The following is a 19486-nucleotide window of genomic DNA, read 5'->3' as shown; positions in this document are numbered from 1 at the left end:
TTCGTCCACTGACGACGGCCTCGGACGCCAATCTGTTCTAGAACCATTTCTTGTTTCGGCATAGCGTGGCTTTCGGACCCTATCCGTCACTCCGACACATCGGCCGTGCGCGATTCATCTCGTCAGCTCACTCCGCAACGCACACTGAATGACTGCGAAGAAGGGACACTGATTACAAGACACGCTTTTATTATTATCATTATTCTACTACGCAACGGATGACTATACTGACTACCTATTCATACAATGGCTGAAGTTATACGCAAGATGCTGACGGAAAGGAGACAAGACGTGGATGGCTGGCCAGATGACTCGTCTCCGCCCATGACACGTCCCTTGCCGTGTTCTGCCAGTCCACCAATGTCAAAAGAAATATTGAAGGAAGACTGTCGGAGATATGCGTGGGATGCCGTAATTATTGCTGTGCCGCAGTTGAAAGTTGTTCAAGGAAGTTTGTGGACGTGGAAAATGTTGCCGTTAAGAGAAGATGTCGGACGTGTCGCGTACTCGATGAGGGTGATGTAATCCTCGGCCGAATCCAAGGATACTTTCTGCGACAGAGAAGAGAGTCAAGAGGGTGTATCATACCAAGACCTAACGACTCCGAAGACGTATCCAACCAGCGTACCAGGCCGTCTGACGCGGACAACGACGACAACGCACAATGAGCAATCAGGTGCGCGAGTTCCTACGATGCGCCTCTATCTCATCGATCTCGGTCCTCTTGAGTTGCTGAAAGCGCTGGCGCCACTTGTCTGAACGCTTCTGCCTCTCGTCGGGAGACATGGTTCGAGGGTCGTCCTTCTTGCTGCGTCGGAACTTGTTCGTCACCTGCTCGAGCTTGGCCTTTGCAGGCGAATGCTCTCCGGACTTCTTGGGGGAGCTCGGCGCATTGGCGGGTGAAGATGCTGCGGTGCCACGGTCGACATCCGATGCTTTCGCGGGGGAAGATGGCGCCTTCTGCTTGCCTTTGCTGCTGGATACCCCGAAGCAGCTTGCGTTGCTCTCCTCGTACTCCACAGACATGGGCGCTTCGGTAGAGCGGCTATCCACCGCAACAGACGAACGACGCTCCTCAAGGTGTGTATCGTTGATCATCTCCGACAAGTCGTCCATGGCGCCATCGAGCCCCGACAAGCGCTGATTGGCAAAGTGTCGAGGAGCAGGCGCGCCGTAGCCACCGACCTCGCTTGGGCTCAACTCCTTGGGTGTCGGATAGAAGCGTTGCATGCTGAGCGCGGTACTGTAGCTTCGATTCTGGATCTGATTGCCGAAAGACTGGTTGGACATGCCGCCGTTTGGCATAGTGTCTACCCGGGACGCGATACCCTTGTCCTGCATGCCCCTGCTCGCATCATCCTCGATGCTTGGGAATACTTGTCGATATCCAGACGTCATCCTCTGAGGAAACATCACTGGAGGATTCAGATACTGCGCGGCAGAGGCGACGCGATTGGGGATTTGCATGGCTTCGTTGCGAACCATGTACTGAATGGGAATATCCTTAACATTTCCTTGTTGGCCATACCCTGAGTCGCGGCGCATATCATCTGGTATACTACCCTTCGCTGATCGAACGTTTTCCTGGGCCCCGCTGGCGTTGTTGTGGTTGAAAGTCATCTCGACAGCAGAGTCGTGAGGTAGGGATCCGGCAACAAGCCCTCGAAGCGAAGGCGTCCTGGAATCAGTACCGCGTCGATACTCAGCTTGACGCTTCTTCGACTCGTCTGTAAGGAAGTGCAGAAGACCCTGGATGTAGCCTTGTAGAACCTCGGGACTGTCAGGAATGCCAACGTGGTCGTAGCCGGCCTGGTAGCCTTCCTGGTATGTAGACGGAACATGTGTTACAGGCTTGCCATTGAAAGGCCAGTTCTCGTCGGTGCCGGTGCGTTGACTGGAGCTGGTTCGCGGCGCCATGTTGCTGCTAGAAGCGGAGATTGACATGTTAGGGCCCATTGTAGGAGCGTGGTCTATCATAGTGGATTGAGGTTGCTCCGAAAGACCTTGACGTATGGAAGGCAGAGAAGGTTGTTTACCAAATGCCTCGGGCCATGAGGTGAGCTTGGGTGCAGGATCGTTAGTCCTGGAACGGCCAGAATCGCCTTCGTTCCATGGACTAGCTGGCCAGTGTTTCTCGGGTGTAGATGGTACTGCAGTATTCTCATTGGATGACTGCTCAGTCTCCTTGATCTGTGGCGCTACTCGTGTTGAGGAATGCTCATGCGTGTTTGTAGGGAAGAAGTCCATGGTGTCAACGCTAGACAGACTATGCTTCTGCGAAGACATTCGGCGGTCATGCTTGCCAGCCACTGGCATTTGCTGTCCTCGCCAAGGAGAGTGCTTCTCTGGTGACGGAGTGGGCGGAACAGTGCCTTGGGTGGTACTAGTCTTTATGACAGGCTCGTATGTAGGACTCTTCGGGTTTAGAGCAGATCCCTTCTTGACTTCCTCGGGAGGTGGTGGCTTGATTTCAATAGCTCGAGAGCGGCGGCTCGCGGATCCTGGAGGGGAATGAGGCGGGTTCGTCGCGGTAGGAACAAAAGGTGGTGGCTCCGCAGAGAAGGTTGACAGCGGGCCAAAAGGCTGAGGCTGGGGTTGATAAATCGGCATGGGCGGATACGGCGCCGCGAAGGGGTACATGGGAGGAGCAAACGGTTGCTGAAATTGCGGTCCGAAAGGCGGCATGGCTCTTGGGTCTGCATTCGCGCCGGAGAAGGCGCCATGTTGAGTGGTGCTGTTGTCTGACTCGACCGCCGTTATCTGCTTTCGAAGTGCGTCAAGCTCGACGATGAGGCACCGCTTCTTCTCGATCATACCCGCACGCCATGTCTCGCTCTGCTGGCCTGCTTGCAGTACCTCAGTCTGCTCTACCGTGCGGAGCTCCTGCTTCTTGAGAGCTTGTTGCGTCTTGAGAGTCGCGAGGTCCAAGCCAACAAACGGTGTATGGGTGTTGGAGCGCGATGGTCCGAACGCGGCTCCCGATGGTGCTCCATGAGTGGTCATGGTAGACGGATCCGGCATCTGCTTGCCTATGGGATCCATAGTAGCGGGGCCGACGGGAGGTACCGTAGGATTGGTTGCGTTGACTGCTGGTAGTGCAAACATGCGATCGCCAACGAAGATGACAGGTTGACCTCCGACGACTTCAATGCGAGCGGTGTTGTTGGGGTTCTGGTGAGTCGGGGCTTGCATAACGTTGCCTGGTGCGACGCGCAGTGATGGTTGTGGTGGTCTGTAAGTAGCGTCTCCGTATCGGGACGTGCCGAGCGGTGGAAGGTCGCTAGGAACTATACGGCCACCTGCAGTGACTCGTATACCGGGTGGGCTGCCGTGCTCTTTGAGAAGCTTCTCCGCCTTGCCGCGCTTGATTGACGGCGTGGGTGATGGCCGTTTGTGAGGTCCGAAAGGAACAAGATTGGCTGGAGTGGGTACACGCAAGCTTCTGTTTGATGCTCTGCTGGGCAGATTCGCCGATGCGGACGCTGACGGGCGAAGGACGTGTTCTAACGAGAAGCGCAATTAGTTACTGCTCGTTGTGTAGCAGTAGCAGGAAGAAAGGAAGGCTGTGAGCCTAGCGATAGAAGAGTGTGATAGAGTCGGTCGGGTGTAGTGTGAGTAGGGTAAGGAAACACAAGACGCGTCGGGTATGATGTTCCTCGATAGGGAAGGTGAACGGTGAAAAGTGAAAAGTGAAAGGGTGAGGAGAATAGGCCCGGCACTGACCTCTGATCACATCCTCATCAGGAAACTTCTCAATCGACACAGCTGATTCCGACACCGAGTCGCGAAGTGCGAGCAGTTCATCCACCCTGTATGCGAATGACATCATGGCCGGTCCGTCACCCTATAGGTGTACCGAAGGCAACGAGCCGCGGACCTGATTGAGCCGTTGGTATTACGGGGCCAATGAGATGTCGAGCCGGAGACACGAAGAAGACTGAGATGGTGTGATGCGAATATCCTGTCGCCGTTAGTGCTGGTTCTCGACTCCACATACTGCTGTGATGTTGCATGCTCGTGTGGTAGAGGATATGTAAGACAACGACGTACCTCAAAGCTGATCGATGCGAGCCAAGGTGAACAAGCGAGCGACAGCTATCCAAAAAGCCGAAGTGCAGCAATGCGAAAGAAGAAGACGCGGAACAAGAAGATGGAACCAAAACGAGTGTGTGTTGAGGAGTGGACGAAGACCGGTGTTGGGTAGGTTGTTATAGCCCGCATCCTGTCGCGACTTCTCATCGAATAGCCGATCGGAGCTGGCCATTGAGGAAAGAGATGACCAAAAGACGGCGTAGGAAGGGTTGAAGAGAAGCATCGTGAGATTTGTAGAAGTGGGGATGCGGACAAGCGCAGCTTCCAGGTGAGATAATTGAGGAAAGAGCGGTCGACACACCTCGGTGTTGGACCCCGGCGTGAACAAGTGCGACTGTGACATCATAACACCTAATGCAAGGAGGAGGAAGACTTGGAGTGAAGAGGTCGCATGGCTCTTTCAAAATATGCAAACACTTACGATACTCTTCACTTTTTTGAACTCTCGTAAATGTAGACGGTTAGACATGTTTCCTGCCTGAACTCTGGTATACCTAGCTGGAAACCCCTAGACGCCTTCGCTATGCTCTGTACTAAATCAAGTACGCCGTTTTGCACCACCTCTTCCCCACAGTTTTTACCTTGCCAGTCATCTGTATGTCGATGAGATGATCTACCTCCTGCGAGTAGCCCTCGCACTGGGAGGGGGCGCCGACTCGAAAGCATCATCAGACTCAATCTCATCATCACTCTGCACACATGTTAGCAAATGTCAACCCATCATCAAGTATCATCTTCACTTACCGGCTCCTGCACAGCCTTCTTTCCTCTCGAAGCCGCAGGTCGCGTGGGCTGACTGCGTTGCGTGAGCGGCTGCGAAAAGTTCAGCTTCGTCTGAGTCGCCGGCGCCTTCGCTCTCGCAGTAGTAGTCTTCTTGGCGGGTGACTTGGCTCGCGCAGGGGCTTTTGTTGTCTTCGCTGCAGGTTTCCTTGCGGGAGCTTTCTTCTTTTGTGAAGCTACGAAGAGGTCTTCGGCACTGTCATCGTCTTCTTCCTCTTCGGGTACTTCCTCGTCATCATCGTCGTCGATCATGATTACGTCGTCGTCGTCTTCGTCGGACTCTTCTTCTTCTACGACCTTCTTCTTGCCTCGCCCGCCCTTGGCCGCAGGTGCGGCCTTCTTGGGAGCTGCTGCTTTCTTAGTAACCGCAGCCGGCTTGCGGGTTGTGCCAGCTGCTTTGCCGCGTCCGCGGGTGGCGGCTTTCTTTGTGGGTATGGACGCTAAGCTCTCGTCATCGTCTTTCTCGCCTTCGTTATCAGACCTAATGATAGCGGCTGGCTGATCGACCCAGGACCCATCAAAGTCGCTATCCCATCCAGCTGGCTTGGGCTTGACCTTGGACTTCCGTGTCTTCTTCAACTGTCCGGAGGCGAACATGTCTTCTAATTGTTCTCGGTACTCCGCCATCTCCTTGACAATCTCCTCTTCTTCAACGTCATTTGCGTCCATGAGGTGCTTGAGCTGAGTGCTGAGACTCTCCTTCACAAACTGCTCCATGGCGTGCTTGTCGTCTTTGTCTACAAACTGCGACACTGCGTCTCCGAAGGAATTTTGTGGTAAGATCGTCAAGGTCTGGGCCGTAAGAAACTCCTTCACCAGCTTGTCGACCTTGACTGAGTCAATCGAGATCTCCGCAAGTATCTCCGCATCTGGCTCTTCGGCATTATTCTTCAACGCCCGGTTCGTTGCCTTCTTCTTCCGATGAAACTGTACTATGTCGTTGATGTTGGCGACCTTGCCCATGAACCGATTCGAGATGCGCTGCGGATTTTCACAGTGGAACTCGCCTCCTTGTGGAGCTGTGTATTCGACACGAAGCCGAACAAGCGGTTTCGGAGGGTCATCGTCATCTTCTTGTCGATCCTCCTGTAGTTCAAGCCAATCCCTCTTCGCTTCTTCGATAAGCTCCTCAATGACCTGGTTCAGATACTGGGTAATCTTTGCACGGTTATCGCTGACGCGCCAGAGCTCCTTCTCCTTAATCTCTCTCTCTTCCGCAAGTACGATTTCTTTCATGATGAAGGGTCGCACAGACTTCAGGCGGATGTTCTCGGTCGTGAATTCCTTGCCGGTGACGCTCAGAATGCAGACGTGCTTGGGGACCGCTTCTCCAGGCATGAGTGAGGTAGCAACGGAGGAGCCCGGCTGCATGACATGGAAACCCATCTCGGGGTTGTATCGCGGGTCAATCAGACATTCGTGTTCGTGGCCCCACACGACAAGGTCCATGAAATCGGGTAGGAAGTTCTCAGGAAGGTAGCTGGTAGGTGTATGCGCGTGGTGGTTTTGATGTACACTCATGAGGTTGAACCACTCGTCCTTTTGCGTACCAGGTTGAAAGAATTTCACATTACCGTCTCGCCAGGTATGAAACAACCGCTCGTCGCGAACATTGCTGAGACCGTAGAGAGCAAGCTTCGTGCCACCCTTTTGGAGCAGCACCGGCTTCACATTGATCTTATCGACTTCTGGGGTACGACCGAAATAGTTGACAAAGCCAGACGCCTGTAGTAGATCGAGCGGGGAGAATGAGCCTTCGCCTGACGGGTCATCGTGGTTGCCGTGAATGGCGAATACGGGTATAGCGATATTGATATCTTCGTCTTCGTAGTTGACATGGTCAAACATGCCTCCGAAGTTCTCGCTCGCATCGCTCAGCATCTCCAGTTCGCATGGCTTCTCTCCGAGACAATTCATACGCAGTGATCGCATGACTTGATACATGGATTTCCTCGACGGTTTGTTCTCGTGAAAAAGGTCTCCCGCATGCAGTACCATGTCCACATCGTGCTCTTTCGCTAGGCACATCACCTCGTGGAATGTTCTCCAGCTGTCGTCTTTTCGCTCAGCGTCGCGCTCGTTGTATCCGACATGGCTATCTGTGGCGACGAGTATTCGGATGGTGTCTGCGCCTGCATCGTCCATTAGCATATGCTTCCCGTCTCATCTCAGGTTCGCTTATACCTCGCTGCTGACCGCGTGCTCGTGGCGGCATGGTGGGCGGTTGATCGATTGTAAGAGACGTGGACTCCTCGACTCGTAATGCTGGCAGAGGCAATTCGGCGCCTCAAAGTTCCCCTGGGGCACTGCAGATGTATGTTCTCAGCAAACACGCCACTGCAGGCCAGAGAGTTGCGAGCAATCACTCACCATTCGCGACGCGCTTCCGCCTAAGCCAAGCCCTTAGCGTCCCCCGCGCTCTCACGTGCATCCTGAAGCCATCGGAAGCCGTCGAAAACATTCGCCGACCTCATCATTCACGCATAACGTCGCAATGTTTCCCACACGGGCGCTCTGCGCTCGATCGGTCTGGAAAGGTGAGATGCCGCCTGGAGATGTCCGTCTGTCAATGCCTATCAATCTAACTTTTCACAGGCCCCAATATCGTCCCGTAAGCCACTACAATCAAGCCCTGCGAAATGCGCCCTGATCATCTCGAAGTCTCCCGATAGCACAGAAGAAGGCGGGTGAACGCATGCCACCGATCAAGACACAAGCGCGCTCCGCTACCATATTACCGAACTTCGTCGGCCTCAAGTTCCAGATACACAACGGGAAGAGCTACCTGGATATCACCATAACGGAGGACATGGTAGGACGAAAGCTTGGGGAATTTGCGCCGTACGTCTACTGCACTTATGGTATCTGCGGGAGGATATCATAACGGAGTGCTGACTTTGATTCTAGGACACGGAAGCAGTTCATGTACAAGCAGACGAAGAACAAATGAGCAATGGGACGAATGTGCATCAAATGGGAGTTTGGGTATCATTTTGGTTTATCTAGAAGCCATTCTGTACTGCTATTGTACACATATGATGAGCCCTTCGTTGGGCGGGATGCCTCCATGTTCCGAATGACCAGTCCCTGCGCCTGTGATGCCGTCCAACGCCTAAAATGCATGTCGATGTCCCGAATTACCACATCCCGTCGTGTTCCAGTTTCATGGGTTCCTCTCCGTTGGTTGAAGGTCCTAGCGGTAGAACTCTCCGCGCTTGATGTTGACGCCGTATTCGCCTACTGCCATACCCAGGTCCTCCATAGTAAGCACGGTGCGTCCTTGATTGCCACCCTGGCCTCCACCTCCATATCCTGGGCGCTGGATGCCGAGGTTGTAGTCCTTGGCCTTAGAGCCGCTATCCTTGCCGCCAGGCGCACCACCAGGCGCTGCTGCTGCCGGCGCTCCTCCTGCGCCACCCATAGGGTTGTTACTTGTGGTGTTGGATGACCTGATGCGAGAGAACTGGTAGGCGTCGGCTGCGATGTCGGCGATGAACTTCTGTGTCGCGAGCGCAAGGAGACGTGCGAGGTGTTGTGATGTCTGAGGTGGCGGTGGCAGACCGGCGCGTGTCAAGTAATAGTTGGTCACTGCATCGGGTATCTGGGGGCCTGGTTAGTGCGCGATGCTTGGGGTGGAGACGGCATGTAACATACGATCGGCGCGTAGTCATCCATCTTGCCTAGGAACTCGCGCAATGTTGCGTCCTTCTTCGCAGGTATGCGCGCCTCAAAGGCGGCGGCAGAGTCTGCCATGCCGTTAACCGCTGCGGGTTCTGCATCATTTGCGCCGTCGAGGTTCATAGCGTCGGTTTCCAGTCGTGTCGCGTCTTGCTTGATCTCGTCGTCCACCGTCTGGTCTAGTTCGTCGTTGACCTCCATGTTCGTGTCCGGAGGTTGAGAGTTGGTATCGGACATAGTTGCGATACGAGTGATATGTGTTGCGACGTGGTAATGCGAGGTATGACGTGGGGTGGTTTGTTCGGGTTGCGGACTGCGGAGACAAGCGCGGGAGTGAACGCGCCCGCCAAGCAGCAGGGACGGTCACGTGACACAGTGAATGATTGGATCAGCCAACTTGACTCCACGACGATTCTACAGGCACGTACAATAGCTATTATCGCGTGTATCTTAAAAGTCGTAATACTTGTGTTATTGCGATCAGCTTATGCTACTTGTAGTTCCTCAGTGATTCTGCATCAGGAACGGATACGCCCCGTTCGGGTACTCCGGTCCTGGCGGAAGGCGTTCGCACTACGCCTGGATGGGAAACAACCTCAACGTCCATCCTCTGCTGTCATCTTCCGTTGAACCTCCCAGTCCCCTAGCAATAAAGCGACGAAACGCAGAGCTGGAGTCGGATGAAGCGGAAAGGTAGGAGGAATACCAGTGAGGGGAGATTTGACGGAACTAATGCAGATGTGTTCAGGGAAGTCAATGCGGCGCCCCGCAGAGCCTCAGCCAGGCCTCGGAAGCTTTCTGGAGCCAGGAGCATAACAGCCTACGAATTGTCTCTTCGCGCACGAACCCAAGGAACGTCGCCGACAACGACACCGTGATGGGTGTTGTGCGAGTCCCGTCTGTCTCTTGACATAGGGCAGGTGTGCAGCAGTCACGAAATCCTCTTGTCCACGACGTCGGTACGAGCGAGGGCTAAAGATACACCCAACATCAACAGCAGATGTAGCTCACACATGGCCTGTCAAATAAACGGTCTCGCGCGTAGTTGCGTGTCGGAAGGCTTGTCTACCGTGACAGCGTCAGAACGTTGCGGGAAACTCATCTCCTTCCCCACAAGCCCGGGCAGCCTTGTGCCACCATGTCATCCTTGTGTCACCGCTCTCACCGGAACCGTGGATGCTACTGGGTCGCCGACCTGACGATACTGAACTAAGTACGTCTACCATCGACAATTTAGCCTATCATTACACGGACCTGAAGAGCGGGTACGACGCCGACCACCCAGATGGCAAGGGCGAAAAGCAGAAGGTTTGGCAATTCTGGTAGGAGCAACACGCGCTGCCACCTGGAAACACGTGATCGACGCTCAGAGCTGGATTAAAGGCTATACTCTCGTACGAGGTCATTGCAAGCTCGGAGTGGAAGAATATCTGTAAACGCTTCCAGAGCGGCCGACCAGCGCAGCGAGATGCGCTATTGCGCCTTGCGCAAGAAAGCTTGTGTGGCAATTGAGACATGCATCGATACAGACGCTGCTTTCAGCTCCATGATGCGAGACGCCTTCACGCCTTCCAATTCGAGAGATAACTAGCCGGATCCAATTTTGTGAGTAAACCTGAAGGGTCTTTCTGCCGCTTGCTGATCAAATTCCACAGTTTGTTCAGATACGTAATTTTGGATTGTATCCGTACTAGAGCCATACCGGCATCGTGGTAGGTCGGCGATCTTACAAATTGGTACCATAGCAGATAAAGTGCTTTCTACCAAGAAAGCTTCGCATCCTTCCCGTGGCCCGCGTCCGCGTCATGCCTCACCCGCTCTTGCATCCGTAGCGCTGACACTGTTTTGAGGCGTTCACTTTATTACATCCCTTCACCAATTGTGCGGACGTTGTACAACCGCAACCTGATCTAGATCTGGGGGCCTTACGTCTGCATGTCCACAATTCGGGTGTCTAGCGCAACGTATCTATATTGGAGATAAAAAAGGGTCTCCGAGGCCTGAGGCTAATTACCCGGCTAGGCTAGCCCTCTGCAGGTTACTGGAGACAGCTGTGGCGCATGCGCTGGCCTTGGCCCCACCAGACGAGGCTTGCAATCCACTACCACCATCTCATGAAAACGACGAAGACTATATCGTGCACAAACACCGCAGCAGCTGCTTGGGTGTCTGATCAAATTCTCCAGAAACGAAATTACCGAACTCGCGTCACGATCAGCCACTACATCGGTTCGTTCCAATGATTCCAAGGTCATCTTCATGAGATGGTGCCACAGCACCGCACAGTCGCGTAGTGTATGGACAAGCCTTGCATCCGCCGCGACTACTAAGGCCCGCTCCGCGCGCTACTGTCAGGCGTTCCCCTTTGCTCCGTTGGCTAGTATCCCTGCTGCAAACCGCGAAGATGACCCATGTGAAGAGTAGAGGCACGCTGGTACTCGGGGCCGTCGATACCACAGTCAAGTCTGACCCACGTCGCACAGCAATCTACACTCGAATTGACCGGTTCGTCTCTAGGGCTTACATGGACTTCCATGCCGGTTTCACTTCGAATAAAGACCTCATGCAAGGCCTCCAACGTTGACATCACATTGAAGCCTCCTCGGCGTTCATCTCTAGTTCAATTCATCACAGGAACGTCGGTCTATGGATGGAGAAGCCCGACGGGCCGATATCTGCTAACGAGAACGCAAGGATAATCCACTTCGTGAAGGGCCACAGCGTCTCGAAGATTGTTTTCGGCCCACGAGCAAGCAGTGCCAGCCTCTCGATGGCTAGACTCTCTCCACCAGGGCTTTCTGCCATAGCTCTCAACTCAAGCACCGGGAGTCTAGCATAGCCATCCTCCATCTATAAAGCAACCTGCCTCCCTCTTCTCAATTCTTCATCCACTCACTCCTCAAACCACTTCATTCACTCTACAACCGCAAAACTCAACCCGCAAACCTTCAACATGCAGTTCACCCAGATCCTCCTCCTGGCCATTGCGCCTTTCATGGTCGCCGCCACCCCAGTCGACGCTGAGGGTGTCACTTCCGTCAACAGCTTCCCCCTCGAGGCCCGCGGCGGCAAGGACTTCTGCGGAAGTGATCTGCGCTCTGCTGGCGGCGCTTGCACCTTCGGTGGTGGCGAGAACGACCCCCACGCTTGCGGTGTCAAGGACAGGCAGGTCGTCGTAAGTGTCTCCAATGAATAATCTGCGAAACTGAATGCTAACAATTGTAAAGTTGTACTGCAAGGGCGGTATCTGGACCATCGACCACCGCTGCGCAGCTGGTCAGATTTGCAGGTGCAACAAGGGTACTCCCAAGCGTGGCGACCTGGTTTGCAAGTCTGGTTAAATTACTGGTTGCTTTTCGGTCACGAGTGTCAAAGAGTGGAGTTTGAGGATTGCAAGGACGTGTGGTGGAGAAGTCTCTCATTCAAGGTTATATACCGCCAACTTATTTGACAACGTCTTGATACAATGAAATCGTTCGAGAAATCATCGTACTCATCACCATGTTTAAGGATCTTCGACTTTCGTGCTGTATCGCCCAGATCGTGTTTCTATATCCTTTTTGCACGATCGCGCGTTGTGTCTAATCCCTCCACAGTTTCGGAGCTCCACTTAGCAATCTAGACTCTTTCTGGAAAAAAAGTGGTGGCTGAGGTTGGTAGTTATCGTATCATGGTTCCTTGGTATAGAGAGTGAGTACCCAGGTAGTTGCTGATAGCATGGCGCGCACGGACGCGGCAGGCGCGGAGGGGCCAATCGGAGTGGTTGTGCCTCAACTACTTACAATCATCAGATCTCTCTGCGACACGCTCTCCACTTCACCTTGCGGGACTCATTATCGTTTTGATAGCCGAATCTACATGCGATCCTATAGAACCTATCAGAAAGCAAACAAGACGACTTCGACTGGGTTCACCACGACTTGGTTGGGACCCCCGCTTTGACAAACGCTCCGCAGCACCTGACCCAGGCAACGAGCCAGCTTCAAAATGAGGGTTCAGCCTTGTCCCAGCTGCACTTCCAGCTGCGCACACCCCCGGGGAAGACGGCGGCGTGTCATCCGTCCCTGCAGTAGCAACTGCGCGATTCCCATTGACTGACACCCCATATCGACATCAGCCAAATCAACTTAGGATTCTGCTCAGGCCCCAATACATCAACAGAACTATCCAGACGCTGCTAAAGATCCTCCGCTACTGACCACAAACTGCGCGTGATACTGCGCTGTATCCGTTTTCCTCTAACATAAAGGCACCACGCCGCACCACGACACCAAACTGCAAGCGACTCTGCAAGCCTTCTTGTGGAAGGAGCCATCTATCGAACAGGATATTCCAAATCATGGCCGCTCTTACTGATCTACCCCCAGAAATCCTAGAGCAGATCTTCCATTTCCTCGGAAGCATCGACGACGTCCACCATCTTGGACGCACATGCACCAAAACCCACAAAGTCATTCAACATCGCAAAATCTACCTCGAAATTATGCGCTCGATTCTTTACTTAACACCCCAACACCGCTACGACTTCCAGCTCAACAGAGCCTTGTTCCTCCATTCCAAAATCGTTGGGCACTTCCAACACCACACGTCGCGCTTGCCCGCCAGCCAACCTGGAATCAATAAGAACAACTGGGAGCATTATCTAAACAGTACGGCGAATGCATGCTGCTCGCCACAAGAATGGACAGATGATGCAATCTATGATGTGCTAGCACGTTACCAAGGGTTACGCGTGCTGGAGAACACGTGGATGGAAAGGGAACTCCAAGAACAGGACTTCTTGTCTGTAGATCACACATCGGATGCTCAGCGGCTCGTGCATCGATTTCAAACGCTCGTTGGCCGTGGCGATGAGTTCACATACGACGATATGCCTCCACGCAATCCGGAAACGCCACACACATGGGGTTATCGCAGTCTCAACGCCGACCAAAGAGGACGATTCTATGCCGCGGTAGTGTGCATCTGGCTTCTCAACGAGATCAGATGGGTGCTGACACACTTTTCATACCCGGCAAACTTCACTATCCAGATCGGGATCTTGGAGTCGTGCAAGAGCAGGATTGCAGCAGAGAAAGATACCCCACTGCTGGATGAGCTGGACCGTCATGCTGTGTTTGCTTTCATGTATCAGCATGTACTTCCACTTCATGCCCTATGCCTCGCCGACGCTAGTACCACGTACCTGCCCTTCACATTTGTCTCCGACTTCTCCAAGGACATGGCTCACTGTCCTAGGTACGTATCGCGCATCAGCAACCCCATTTCATGCAACACTCGATCGTATATGTACTGACCACCGCGACAGACTACTCCAGCTCTTCCTAATGTCCGGCCAAACCTACTTCCAACCCCCCGACCTGATCGATCTCATGGTCCGCTCCAAGGCATCCCGCCGCCAACCTTACCCCACCCTCCACACGCCCCGTTCAACCATGCTATGGAGACACCCTCGACGAACTCACTTCCAGCCCCACAATGACCTCTGCCTTGAAGTCAACAAGGCGCATATTCAGCATAATTCGATGCGGCATCTCACGCTCATCACGCGCTCTTCCTTCCACCAACACCGCTACGATATGAGTCAAGGGCTTATTCGTGCTCCGGCGCTTGGCGAGGCGTTGTTCAGAGTACCGGATCACGCGAAGCGGTATTTTTATGATCGGGCTATGGTGGCGTTTGAGATGTGGGAGACGAAGCGGACGGGGTTGAAGGATATACGAATTGTGTTTCCTAAGAAGTGGGAGGAGATCAGGTGGTGCGTTTGGTGGTGGGCGGGTAGTGAGGAGAAGGCGAGGATGAAGATGGAGAGGTTGAGGGAGACGGTGGGGTCGCAGTAGCGCGAATCTGTGCCGCAAAGTTCCTTACGGGAAAATGCAAGAGAGCCTGTGACTCAGGTATTGGAGTCTTCTGGTACTGGACTCATTTTGACGCGGGACGTGCACGATAGTAGAGGTTCAGGTGAAGCTGTAGTCAGCTGCCTCGTATACGCGTACCTGAACATCCTGGGCCAATCTACGCATACTGCATATCCGGGGTACATAGCGGTTACTCATGGTGCCGAACATCGAACGCGAAAACACAAAAACACAAAAACAGCTCAACAACTCGGACAACCTGAGTCGTTGGCAAAATTGAATTCCCTGTTGCAGTTTGCATGTGCCATCATGTGACGTGACTATTTTCGTGTATGTGGACTAAGACAATTGCGGGCCGGAGCGAGGCATTGTGGCTGGGATTGTGGCTGTCGTCAAAAGGAATCATCGATCTAAGGCCCGAAACTTCTAAGCCTCAGGCCTGAATGCTTATGGAATTAGAACAGGGCAGCAATCATGACGCAAATTCTATCGATCATGGATGATACCTGAGATACGCATGTTAGGCATCCATTTGACATCATTGTGGCCTGCTTGTTGCTGGACTGTGTTTGAGAATGACTCTTAATTTACGCGTACTTGGATGCCGAGGCGCATTTGGCCTCGAGGTGTGGCGGAACGTCCAAACCCCATGTCATGAACACCATGTCGACGTTGACGTGCAGCAACACGCGCCTTGGTCTTGCTTCATAGAGTTAAACCATTTACAACGGGATTAGCATCCGCAGCTTATCAGTTCCAATGCATCGGGTACAGCGGGTAGGATGGGTGAAGACATAGTGGTGCTCTTGGTAGAGCGGAGAAGGTGGACAGTTGAGGACTAGCTGGCCAGGCATAACTATGAAGGCTTGTATATCGCAGACAGACAATACGGACTGCTAGGAGCTCGCGGCAGAAATCGGGAAGGTCAATGGCCGGTATTCCGTTTTCCCGTAGGCACAGGGATCGATAGATGGCTCGCTCGTGCTGCCGACCATTGGCATAGGAACATGAAAGTGCCGGCACAACACGGCCCTCACCGAGGCGCCCGATGTCCCAAGATCCAAGGCCAATTGGGTGCAAGCAGGTGCGCTGACATGAGCAGACGGCGAGATTTGCTGTTTGTTGGAGCGCAGGCAGCCATGTATAAAACAGCTTTTGGCAAGTGAGGGGTCGAAGATACTCGCGAGACGTCATTGGCGTGTAGAAGCGCGTCAACTGCGCTGCTGGAAAGTGAATGCAGAACCACGATGAATGCGAGGGGTGTCAACGCAGAGGCAGCCATAGAACAGGCCAGCGACATGTCAGCTGCTAGCAGCTACACGGCGGCTCTCGGGCGCTGGGCGAGGGAATAGTGAATGCGCCGAAGTAGCGTGGGCTGTCGGGTTCTCTTAGAGCACCACCTTAACGAAGAAAAATTCGCGCTTGAGAGTGACCCTCTTTCTCCCACCTACGCTTGCTTCTCCCGCACACACGACAGCCAATTTTCTTGCCTGGCGCCCCGTCTGCCTTGATCACGTCGCATCCGACCCTCAGACGCCGCCTCAGCCCGCTCCGTCGCTGTTGCACGTACGCCAGACGAGCCTGTACCGCAACCCTCGTGTGCCTGGAGCCCGTACCTCACTGCACCCTCCAACCCTCATTATCCGCCCGCAACCCACCACCCACCCCGAGCACTCCGCCGACGCAGTCACAGCTGCCCTCTCTGCGCGCCTGCCCACCCCGCCGCCCACGCAGACTCGCTCCAGAGGTTAGTTCCGCCCACAGCACCGCCCACGCCCGCCGCACGCTTGCTTCCTGCCTTGCTCCCCGCCTCGAGTTTGCTCGGCACTCTGCGCAACACTCCTCCCCTTCTCCGCCTTGCAGCCTCTCCCAGTGGCGCTCTGTCTTTCACTCGCGCTCCTTCCCGCTTAGTTCTCGGCGGCCCACGCAGTCATTTCGACTTGTCGTGCGCTCGCTCCCAGTCCTCCACCACAACTGCCCACGTCACTTGCTTCCACCACCACGCCTTATATGCTGCCCACACTGCGCTTGTAGCACCTCTGTCCTTCGCTAACCCCCGTCACTGCAGTACGCGCAATTACCGTCACAGCCGCCAAACAGCGAAGCAGGAAGCATTTACTTTCCTCACATTGTGCGAGACCGCCTCGGTACAAAGCCCTCGTCTAGCACACTGCCCAGCTCTCCATCAGTGCAGAGCTATATCGTCGCCGCACCGCTTAGTCGTCAACGCAAGGCTTGTTAGCAGCAAAGAGATTTGCGTGCGGGGAGGTCAAGAGCAACCTCTCCGGACATACCAGCGTCAACACCTGTTGGCCAGCTTGCCGCAGCGCTCCCATCGGGGACCCTAAGCGCTTACTCTCGTCTTACCAGCCGGACTTTAGTCGAGATCCACACAAATTCCAAAATGGCCTCCACATTTTCATATGCGCAAGCCGCGAAGGGCGTCGTCACGCCTGCCACCACGAGCAAGTCGGCATCCGGCTCTGCTACACCAGCCAAGGACGGCAACGGCGCATCTGTCCCAGAGACTAGCGCGTCACCCAGCAACTGGGCCGAAGACGTCGAGTCTGAGTCGCGCCCTGAGCAGCCTGCGAAAGCCCGCGAGGCGCGCACAGAGCAAGCCGCACCCAATGTGGTCAAGGTTTCACAACCCGTAGATGCCTCCAACATATCCTCGCCGGATATGGGAGCCTCCACTTCGTCGACAGTCACCAAGGACGACGATGTTTCCTCGATACCGAACACCTCCTCTGAGTCGACCACCTGGGATAACAAGTCTCAGGCCTCCACCTCGGTTGACAAGTCGGTTGAGCCAGTCGAGAAGACCTCTGACAAGGTCAAGAAGGCCAAGAACGTGCCTGCTAAGCCTCTCCAAGAGGCGCCTGTACCGACTGTAAACCCTTGGAAGATACGAGCGGACACAATCAAGTCTCAGGTGCAGAAGGTTGCGCCTCAAACAACTCCCAATGGAGTGTCCCATGGGGCAAACGGAGTTCAGGCCAAGAACGGCGACTCAAAATCTCAAGAGAAGATCACAAACGGCGAGAGCAGAAACAAGGGACGAAAAGAGTTCAAGGGTGACCTCGATGTGAGGAACGGTGCTAAGGGCAGGTTCCCCGAGAAGGATGCCAAGGCTGCTCCGGCTTCGAGCGCGCTGCCTCCTCCACCAAACCGCGACCAGGAGTCATGGCCAACTCCCGAGACCGTCATCGACGAGGATCGCAAGAAGGCCCAAGAGAAGGGCGAGAAGGAGCAGAAGGAGCGCAAGGATGGCGCTTCGACTAGCAAGCATGAGTGGGTGAAAATCCCCTACACACCAACAGTTGTGTTCAACACGCCTCTGCCAAATGCGGCAGGTGCCAGGAGAGGTGGCCGTCCTGGAGGACGCGGTGGAGCAGTGAACGGCGGCAGGCCTACTAGCTTCGGCAACGGTGCTGAACAGACCGAGAAGGATGGATTCGCAACGAACGGCGAACAGACGAGGCGCGAGCGCGCTGAGACAGCTACTCAGGATGCGTCTCCCAAGGCAAAGCGTAACGGTAGCGCAGATGCCCCTACACTCAACGGCCAGGCCCCTGTAGTCAACGGCGACGCCGCTGGCAAAGCCGCCGGCCCCGTACCCTCCGAGTCTGAAGCGCAGCCCAGGCGATCGTCATTGTCTAACGTGCCCGCTCAAAACGGCGCTTACCAACGTCAGTACCCCACCAAGCCTCACAAGGGCCGCCGAGGCGAATTCCACGGTGCCGGAGAGCGAAGGAGAGATGGCGCATCCTCACCTACCAAGGATAACACCTGGGGTGAGCGTCAAAATTCTGCTGGAACGCAGACAGACGCCGCTGGAGATGGTGAGCGTAGAGCGCATACCTTCCAGGACGGCTCCGCGCATGGCCATTCCAAGCGCTTTAGCTCGTTCTCTAACGGCCGCGAACGTGGCCGTGGAGGTCGTGGCGGCCGTGGAAACTACACCAATGGACACCACTTCACCAACGGGCACTCCACGTCGAGCTTTCCCTTGGGCCCACGATCGCCCACGACCTTTGTACCTGAGAGCAACAGCTTCTTCCCCGCGCCTCACGGCAAATTCGGTCGCAACAACCACCGTTCACAGTCATTGACCACCGATCCATACAGGTATCCGCCGTTCCAGCCTGGGTACCCAGCTCCCATTCAAACGTCGCATGAGATGTATCCTTATGGAATGCCTGCGCCCATGAGCGCTGGATTACCGTACAGCCCATACGGCGTCGATCAGTACTCGGTCTTCGCTATGATCACGACCCAAGTGTATGCTTTTTATCCGCCCGTTACAATACCCATGCTAACAAATTACTAGGGAGTACTACTTCTCTGTTGATAACTTGATCAAGGACTTGTACCTACGTCGCCACATGGACTCTCAGGGATTCGTTGCTCTTGAATTCATTGCCGGTTTCAACCGCATCAAGAGCCTGTCTCCTGACATCGACATGATTAGGCTCGTCTGCCAACAGTCTGCCACAATCGAGTACCGCACCAGCGAGAACGGCCAGGACCGACTACGTCGCAAGGAAGGCTGGCAACAGTGGGTTCTTGACATGGCCGAGCGTGATCCGTCTGCACAGAACGAGGGACCAAAAGAGCTGAACCAGCCTCAGGTCTCTCGCCCTGCAGGCTTCGACCCGTCCAACCCTCCTCAGTGGTCGGCCATGTCCCCAGCATTCAGCCCGTTCGGTAACGAGGGCGCGTACCCCCAAATGAACGGTTTCCATCCCGTTGCCCAGGATGCCGGTTCAGTGCCGGCGGAGACGAATGGCGTGGCTGCCGAAGAAGTGAACGCGGCCGTCTCGAATGGTCACCCAATCGAGAGCTCGACAAAGGCTGTGAGTGGAGATATTCCTGATTCTTTTTCCGACTTGCAACTCGACAGCTTGACAGTCGTTATGCGCAAGCAACCCCCGTCGCAAATGTCGTTGCCTCCTTCCGTTTCCCGAACGTTTTCTAATGGCTCCATCGATAGTAAACATGGCGTGCCAGATGAGCCGGAGAAGTCTATCACCTGCCAATTGAGGGTCAACGGTACCGGAACGTCTGATGGGTAA

At 54.6% G+C, this 19486-nt stretch overlaps 6 protein-coding genes across 6 annotated transcripts; 3 read left to right on the top strand and 3 right to left on the bottom strand.

Annotated features, from left to right (window-relative positions):
* Positions 1–672: 672 nt before the first annotated feature.
* On the bottom strand, positions 673–3829 carry J4E87_008655 (uncharacterized protein; the record flags this gene model as incomplete). Its single annotated transcript, XM_049380240.1, is given in 3 exon segments — positions 673–3419; positions 3724–3809; positions 3825–3829. The coding sequence occupies 3 exon segments, from the start codon at positions 3827–3829 to the stop codon at positions 673–675; spliced, it is 2838 nt and encodes a 945-aa protein (XP_049229982.1).
* An 876-nt stretch (positions 3830–4705) lies between these two features.
* Positions 4706–7087, bottom strand: J4E87_008654 (uncharacterized protein; the record flags this gene model as incomplete). The annotated part of the gene is made up of 3 exons (XM_049380239.1): positions 4706–4783; positions 4837–7004; positions 7057–7087. 3 exons carry the CDS (start codon positions 7085–7087, stop codon positions 4706–4708), a joined length of 2277 nt encoding a protein of 758 aa, XP_049229981.1.
* A 279-nt stretch (positions 7088–7366) lies between these two features.
* RSM19 (mitochondrial ribosomal small subunit component) lies at positions 7367–7822 on the top strand (the record flags this gene model as incomplete). Its single annotated transcript, XM_049380238.1, has 4 exons — positions 7367–7409; positions 7468–7483; positions 7534–7713; positions 7780–7822. 4 exons carry the CDS (start codon positions 7367–7369, stop codon positions 7820–7822), a joined length of 282 nt encoding a protein of 93 aa, XP_049229980.1.
* A 243-nt stretch (positions 7823–8065) lies between these two features.
* J4E87_008652 (uncharacterized protein) lies at positions 8066–8787 on the bottom strand (the record flags this gene model as incomplete). The annotated part of the gene is made up of 2 exons (XM_049380237.1): positions 8066–8473; positions 8527–8787. 2 exons carry the CDS (start codon positions 8785–8787, stop codon positions 8066–8068), a joined length of 669 nt encoding a protein of 222 aa, XP_049229979.1.
* A 2716-nt stretch (positions 8788–11503) lies between these two features.
* Positions 11504–11891, top strand: J4E87_008651 (uncharacterized protein; the record flags this gene model as incomplete). Its single annotated transcript, XM_049380236.1, has 2 exons — positions 11504–11725; positions 11778–11891. The coding sequence occupies 2 exons, from the start codon at positions 11504–11506 to the stop codon at positions 11889–11891; spliced, it is 336 nt and encodes a 111-aa protein (XP_049229978.1).
* Positions 11892–16812: 4921 nt separating this feature from the next.
* J4E87_008650 (uncharacterized protein) lies at positions 16813–19486 on the top strand (the record flags this gene model as incomplete). The annotated part of the gene is made up of 2 exons (XM_049380235.1): positions 16813–18692; positions 18742–19486. 2 exons carry the CDS (start codon positions 16813–16815, stop codon positions 19484–19486), a joined length of 2625 nt encoding a protein of 874 aa, XP_049229977.1.

Source organism: Alternaria ethzedia (genome assembly GCF_023757985.1).
Source record: "Alternaria ethzedia strain BMP 0044 chromosome Unknown scaffold_28, whole genome shotgun sequence".
NCBI lineage: Eukaryota > Fungi > Ascomycota > Dothideomycetes > Pleosporales > Pleosporaceae > Alternaria > Alternaria ethzedia.
Note: the sequence above shows the minus strand (reverse complement) of the source record. Positions and strands in the feature narration are given on the sequence as shown.